The sequence below is a fragment of the Physcomitrium patens genome, chromosome 3, assembly GCF_059467195.1.
Source record: "Physcomitrium patens ecotype Gransden chromosome 3, ASM5946719v1, whole genome shotgun sequence".
NCBI classification, from domain to species: domain Eukaryota; kingdom Viridiplantae; phylum Streptophyta; class Bryopsida; order Funariales; family Funariaceae; genus Physcomitrium; species Physcomitrium patens.
Window position 1 is genome coordinate 16,581,615 of NC_143412.1, and position 6,939 is coordinate 16,588,553.

The window sequence follows — 6,939 nt, forward strand, 5'->3', positions numbered from 1 at the left end:
GACATGTTGTCTTAGGTTTGTTATAAGATTATGTGATCTTTTGGTTTATTGGATCTGTTTGTCTATATTGGTTCCAAGCTCTAATAATGGCCACATTTAAGATATTGTCAAATTTAATAATTCATATTGTATCTATTTTAGCTTGCACCATTTTATATTTTATATTTTTTTAGATAAACGACCTTTAAAAGAATTGTCTATTTATAACCAATATAAATATATATATATATATATATATGATTAAACAAATCCTGCACATAACAAAGTGTTATGTTAGTGTTTACTTTCTATGGTGTCATATTGTAATGGGACTTATTACAAAGTAATCGCAAGCCATAATAGCCTTGACAATTGTAGTACAAAGCAAGAAAGGAAGAAAAATAAAAAGAAAAAGAAAGTTGCTGCCTTGTGCTTGACAAAATTTGGTATTTAAGAAAAAACACAATCAAGAAGTATTGAAGAAGGTAACTTCTAACCTACACTATTTTCAAGAGGTAAATTCCATTGATTTTCTTTGACAAACGAAAAGCAACCATTTTTTAAAAAGAACACCAAACATATTTTTAACAAAAGTGGCTAGGTAAACAAAAAATATAATTGATACGAGTTTTATAGTGGAGTGCATTTTCTTCGTAGTAGAGTCTGATATTTTACGGGAATTAGACATCAAAATCTCCTACGATCTAATTCCAAAATGTGAATTATGTTCTTCTCAAAACACACTAATACTTCTAAAGAATCTAAAAAGAAAAAGAAAAAATGTTCGATATTTCCACAACCTCCATGATCCTTACATAGCACTTAACATCACCATCAATAATTATACTGTTCAAGAGGTTACATTTCCCTACTCAGGTTTAGTATTTGTTTTCTACAAAAATGCAGTTATACCCACATGCACTATGAAAATCTACACTAGTTTTCACTTTGCCATGGGCAATTGTGCAACAAAATTGCCCTAATTTATACAAGAAACCACACCGGAGTGCTTTACAAAACAGCACTATAATGAACATTGTGAACTCTAGTTTACAGTAACCAAGTGTTCCCTCATATTTTGTTGATATGTATACAGTTTTGTAGATTACGTTGCAGCACCAAATGCGATCACTGATTTTCAGCTTCGAGGATTCTGTGGGACCGGCCATGCAATTCAATCACTGAAGTTGCAGCAAGCGATGTGTTCAAGACCCCAGCCAGAGGTCGTAGACATGACTAGTTGGATCTTGGTTGGATCGCTTGAGTCCTTCGAATTGCAAGCGGCTGCCAATGAACTGATATCGCATCATCGGGACATACCCGAGCTCGTCGGTCTCTTTGGAGGCGTACAAACCACGTAACCGATCCGCGTGCTTGGAGTCGGTGTGAAGCGCTGCCTCCACTTCGGATGGTGACAAAGGCTCCTGCAGTTTCATTCCCGTCATGGTCAGAAATCAACATCGACGTGCGTGCGTGTGTATGTGTGTGTGTGTGTGGGGGGGGGGGGGGATGTGGTTTCATGAATTGTAAGCTTTCAAGTAAAATACGCATCGATCCAAGCAAAGTACCTGATAAAATGCGTAGACGAGGTCGAGAATTTGCTCCTTGGTGAAGCCTGATTCACTGAAAAAGGTCCTTGACGATGGTCCCAGCTCGGAGAACCGGTCGATGGGGAAGAGGATGGTCAAGAAGGCGCATCGGAACACAATCTCACGACTTTCACTACAACCACATACACACAATTCAGAAAATGCAATCTTATGATTAAGGCTTCACCATTATCGACTTGTATTTCGAATGACTAGTTTCTCGTGAATGCAGTCGTTTATGGTTATGATACTGAACGCGAATCTTATTTAATTGGTGGTCGTAATTAACTGGAGGTTTTCCAGAGGCTTACCTTCGAGTAAGAGGTTTAGTGTAGACCTCGGTACCCAAAGCTTCGTCCATGGGGTTATGGTACCGATCATTATGAAGTTTAAACCCTAGACTGTTTTCTAAACCTTTGCCCTTCTCAGGCACCTCCTTTCCTGAGTTATTTGTATAAACTTGAGCAGTCGCAGGGGGCTCTGTAACAACCCAGCAGATCGAGTCCAACAGGCTAGTCGGCGTGTTTGGTCGAGGAAGTGTCCTACAAGGCTGTGCATAACCATTGACAAATCAAATTGGGCTCCATTACGAGAAATTTGAATTAGAACACTGATCTTCTACTTATCCTTTAGATAGCTATGCCATACCCCGACCACCGGTAAACAAATTGTTTTCCCTGTAACTATGAATGTTATCAGACAGTCAGAGAGTCCTAGTAATTAATTCCAGGCTTACCTGCATTCGAGGTCCTCGTCTTCGACGAACCCCTGCCTTTGCCTCGTATGCTTTCTTCTCTCTTTCTTGCAGGGTGGCCTCTGCTACTCTGCTATTGTGAACCACAGTGTCTTTTTCGAATAAACTCTGTCAGTAGATCACCACCAACTTATAAATCATTGGGTCATATGAAGTGTGTCGCTTCGTGATTGGGTGTTACTAATTAATGCTGGATTTCATCCAAATAGATCAATGTTAAAGCTAGAAAACTTCAAAAGCCACATGGGTCTTAAAAGTCCATCGCTACAGAGAAATTGGAAACAATCAAAATAATTTGAACTTACTTTGGTGCTGTTCCCTTCCTTTCTCCATTCCAGAAGAAGGTCGGCCACATCTCTTGCAAGATCTGCTGAATATTGCACACAGCGCAAGGGGAAGCCATCTCGAGCAGACATGACCCACATTGGCTGCGCACAGAAAGATCAAATTGTACTAATTTAGCAAAATAAAAGTAGACAGAAGCAAGATTATCGTTCATCCGTGTAGGTGAATCTCTACGACATAATCGCTAACCGAGGTTTGCGAACATCAGCTCTTCCGGATAGCATTTTTACGGTGTTCACCTTTCAAATGTGAACACCAGATTTTAATCCAAGAAAGACATTTGATTATAATTGCTAGAACGTCAATGGGTTCAGCACTTACAGAGACGAGATGAAGATTCAGACCAATGTACTTGGAGATGGTTTCACATTCACAGACGACATGGGTGGCCTTGGAGCAATTCTCTACACACGTAGCACCCCACGACTCCGCTGCGTCTTGAGCCTGGTATGGAAAAGTAATTAGGGCAAGTGCACGTTCTCAACAGTAAAGATTTAGTTAAAAATCTACACTTCATTCTACCACAGATGCATGAAAGGCCGGTGCACGTCAAGAAAACTATGTATCCAGAAGCGCGAGGACGAAATTTGCGGTTACTATGTAATGCACCAAGAAATCCATATGTAGCTCACCTTCAATTGTAAATCTAGTGGAAGATCTGAATCGATGTAAAACCGAGCACCAGCAAGGGCATGACTAGATTTATCAGTAGCGAGAGAAGAATGTGGAGTACGCGACATGCTGGATGAGTTCTTCAAGGAGCCTCCGGAGCTGTTGACAGCGTTGCCAAAGGAGATAGCTGCTTCCGTGTCCTGGTTTGCGGACGACAATTTCCGTCGGTTACTACTACCGACAGCTTCGGGCAACTCCTGGTGCTCGAAATCAGATCCTACTGGATGATTTCTTAACACCGTGTACTTTGATTCATCCAGTCGCGCTACAAGAACAGAAACCCGCCATTGAGATAAACAAGACATGACGTCGTTGACAACCCGTCGATGCATTGTTTCTGAACTCAATGTTTGCTTTCAGATAAGATGAAAGACGCCGCGGCTTACCATAGTGTTGCACACAGTCCTCCCACCACGCCATTGACACGATGTGTAAGCCCCGGTGCACGCCATGCTTTACAGCGTGCTCATACTTACGACCGCTACAGTTGTAATGATGATTAAGGTATACTACCAGAAAAAATTATGTGCTTAAATTATAATCTTTACTCGGATGTAAAAAAGCCAGATTACAAGATTCTGAATCAAGAAACTTCAAGAAACACACAGTTTGCAAGGATATTTGGACGACAAGATGTGTGCAGTTGAGGTGGAGGTCTCGGCTGTACTGGCCCCCCATACGCTCTGTGGTGATCTGCACGTCCTTACGAGCCGCTGCAATACAGTAAAGAAGTTGGCAAATAGCTTCAATGGAAGCACGAAAGGTGGGCGGGACCTGGCATATAACACGATGCAAAGATGACCTCAAGAAGAAGTCGGACCCAGGAAGAGCAAGACAGAGACACACACCTCGCGAGAAGCCGGTTACGCAAATTACGACGCCAGCGAAAGGCTTAATAGGCTCGGAGATGGACATATGCGCCAGGCCGTTCTCCGAAAACACATCTGTAGACAATCTTGCAAGCCCCTCGAGCGCAAATTTTCGTACCTTACCGTTCCGCAGTGATGGGGAGGGACCCCGGGTTGGCGACTTCGACTTCATGGCGCTATTCCCCACTTTTCCGCAGATTAAGTCTAGTTCCGCAGACTCAAACATTCCGCTCATCAAGCTCCATATCTGAGAAGCAATGTACCCGAATCCCTCAAGCAACAATATCTTCCCTCACCTCCAACCAACTACACAAAGAGCTACCAGACGAAGATTTGGTACGCAGCAAAGACAAAAACCTTCTGTGTACACCAAGCTCTATTTGCAGTCCAACAACTCCTCTTGCAGCGACTATGACACCGCACCTAATCTGGGCTCTCAATGTCAGTACGCCAATTGCAGGTTGCCGAGCTGGTGATCAATGTGAGACATCTCTCATCAAGCACGCGACCGAATATGACTCAACTGGCATCCTCCCCCGGCGCATGGAGACATGCACCGGAGTCCACCACATAATCCCGCGCGTGTCTACATGTACCTGATGACGGAATACTATAATTGTCCCCACAAATACTAAATGTGGCGGCCAAAGACGGCTGCTTGTTCCACTGCAACCCACAAGCAGCATCGCGATGGACCTATAGTCGGTGCATGACATTAGCCCTGGAATCATCCCCGGCGCTCCGTCAGTCCCTGAACTCCAGACAATATCTCGACTGGATCTATTTTTATCTATATATCCCGTAATAGAGCGGGTTCTGAGATTCTATTCAGCCACGTTCCCCTACAATGACAGCTTAACAGATCGAGGACAAATTCTTTACGCTGCTTTTTTCAATAATTTTCTTTTTTCTGAAGCCTACTAAAGATCGTGAGGGCGAGCCGAATTTACTTTCGCTTTGCGACAAGAAATAAATTCCGTGTCCGATATCGGTAATTTCGAGACAAAGACACCAAGAAGACAAGCCTTCACCAACCTTTCAGACCAGGAGTGCCTTTCAATGTAACAACATGGAGTCCCCAGATGATCAATAAAACCCAATTAACGCAATCATCTCCGGCACCAAACAACCCCATAGAAAACATGGAACAGGGTTTTCGATGTCCAACACAAGGGACGTGATCGACGTTGCGGAGTTCGTTGCTGGACTATAAATACTCTCAGTTTATAAAGCTTTAAAGCTCATGTCGTTGTAACCTTCCAGGGTGAGCACCTCATCCTTTAGCTCATCGCATTATTCGGCTGCCATCATGTTTGTACTTCGAGGAAAGCCACGAAGATGTTGTGAGTGCTTGTCTCTGTCCGCACCAATAGAAAAAAACACAAGCCCTGGTAGATGAGCATTGAATGCGCTCCATTGGCTGGCAGTCATCAAAACCCTAAATTGTTTACGAGGTTAATGTAATTGTCTGAGGGATATGGATAGAGCAGAATAGGTCAGGAATCGCAGCACAAGTGTCAATAGATCATCCACGAGGCTCCATCCACCGCGGAACAGTGCTACCGGCATCAGCGAATGGTGTAGAATTCAGAGCATATTTTGTGGGCTCTAGGCGGTATTCCTGGAAATTCCCGGTCCACAGAGCTATTCATCGGGTATTGCTCGGCGATCTGGGATCAGATTGAGAGAGCGCGCAAAAGTGGCCACTAATTCCCCTATGAAATTCTAATCAAAGCACTCGGAGTTCGGAGGGTGTGCCCGTTGTTACAATTCTGCAATGATATCATTACTTTCGCGGAATCGAGCATATCAAACGATCGCTCACACGCAACTTGATCGGCAGCCTTAGTTTGGGAAAGTTAGATCGGTCGGAGCAGTTCGGGTGAGGGAAATTCGATTTTGATTCTTGTACCAGCTTCAACAACGATGCCGAGATCCTAAACCCGTCACCAAACCCGCAGAACACATAGACCAGATTGTTTGAAATGCCACTGAGATTGCGTTGCGCTGTTGATACGAAGCCTTGAGCTTCATTCGGTTTGACTTAACATGATGAATGAACTTGAAGGGGGTGAGGACATATGTTTCATTAGCAGCCATGTCAGCATCTAAATATAACACACATTTGTCATTTCATCAAAGAAACATATCACACTATGATAACATATATAATGTTAAATATAGGGTAGTGTTAATGTCACCATAATTTTTGTTAGTATCATTCCAATTTATCACCATTTTTACATGTTTTTTTATTTTTATTATTCAAGTCAAAAATGTATATTTATATATATATATATATAGATATATATATAGATATATATCTATATATATATATGAAGAAATGGTTGTGGCAGGAAATTTTCGACTAAAATTTGATTGAAATTTTTATGGAATTGTGGTGGCATTATCAATATCCTATGTATATAGATGAATAAATATGGATAATAATAATAATAATAATAAGATGAGGGATCAAACTTTAAAGCAAAAGATGGATATTGTGATGTATGCCTGTTTGATTTCAGCACTAATTTTGAAGGATATAACACTTGTATCAAATTTGGTATAACCACCTCTACGAGGTGGTTGTATAAAAAATCTACCTCTTATATCAAAAGATAATTTGTTGTGGTGTGGCTGCATTAGTGTGAAGGATGCAAACAAGCAATAAGCAGCTGAGATTGCCAGGTTTAAAATTTGAAATGTTTAGAATTTAAAATAAGGATGG

At 41.9% G+C, this 6,939-nt stretch overlaps 1 protein-coding gene across 1 annotated transcript; it reads right to left on the bottom strand.

Moving 5' to 3' along the window:
* Positions 1 to 795: 795 nt before the first annotated feature.
* On the bottom strand, positions 796 to 4,962 carry LOC112279360 (uncharacterized). The gene is made up of 10 exons (XM_073533116.2): positions 4,188 to 4,962; positions 3,960 to 4,052; positions 3,726 to 3,827; positions 3,300 to 3,604; positions 2,989 to 3,111; positions 2,628 to 2,750; positions 2,305 to 2,430; positions 1,880 to 2,118; positions 1,548 to 1,701; positions 796 to 1,403 (listed from the first exon to the last, which is right to left on the bottom strand). The coding sequence occupies exons 1-10, from the start codon at positions 4,441 to 4,443 to the stop codon at positions 1,185 to 1,187; spliced, it is 1,740 nt and encodes a 579-aa protein (XP_073389217.1). The 5' UTR covers positions 4,444 to 4,962; the 3' UTR covers positions 796 to 1,184.
* Positions 4,963 to 6,939: the final 1,977 nt, after the last annotated feature.

Excerpts from the sequence above, each read along its gene's own strand:
- LOC112279360 (XM_073533116.2), bottom strand. The coding sequence starts at position 4,443 with ATGAGCGGAATGTTTGAGTCTGCGGAACTAGACTTAATCTGCGGAAAA. Across the intron at positions 3,605-3,725 it reads GGACTGTGTGCAACACTATG|CGCGACTGGATGAATCAAAG; the intron begins GTAAGCCGCGGC and ends CTGTTCTTGTAG. Across the intron at positions 2,431-2,627 it reads AGGAAGGGAACAGCACCAAA|AGTTTATTCGAAAAAGACAC; the intron begins GTAAGTTCAAAT and ends ATCTACTGACAG.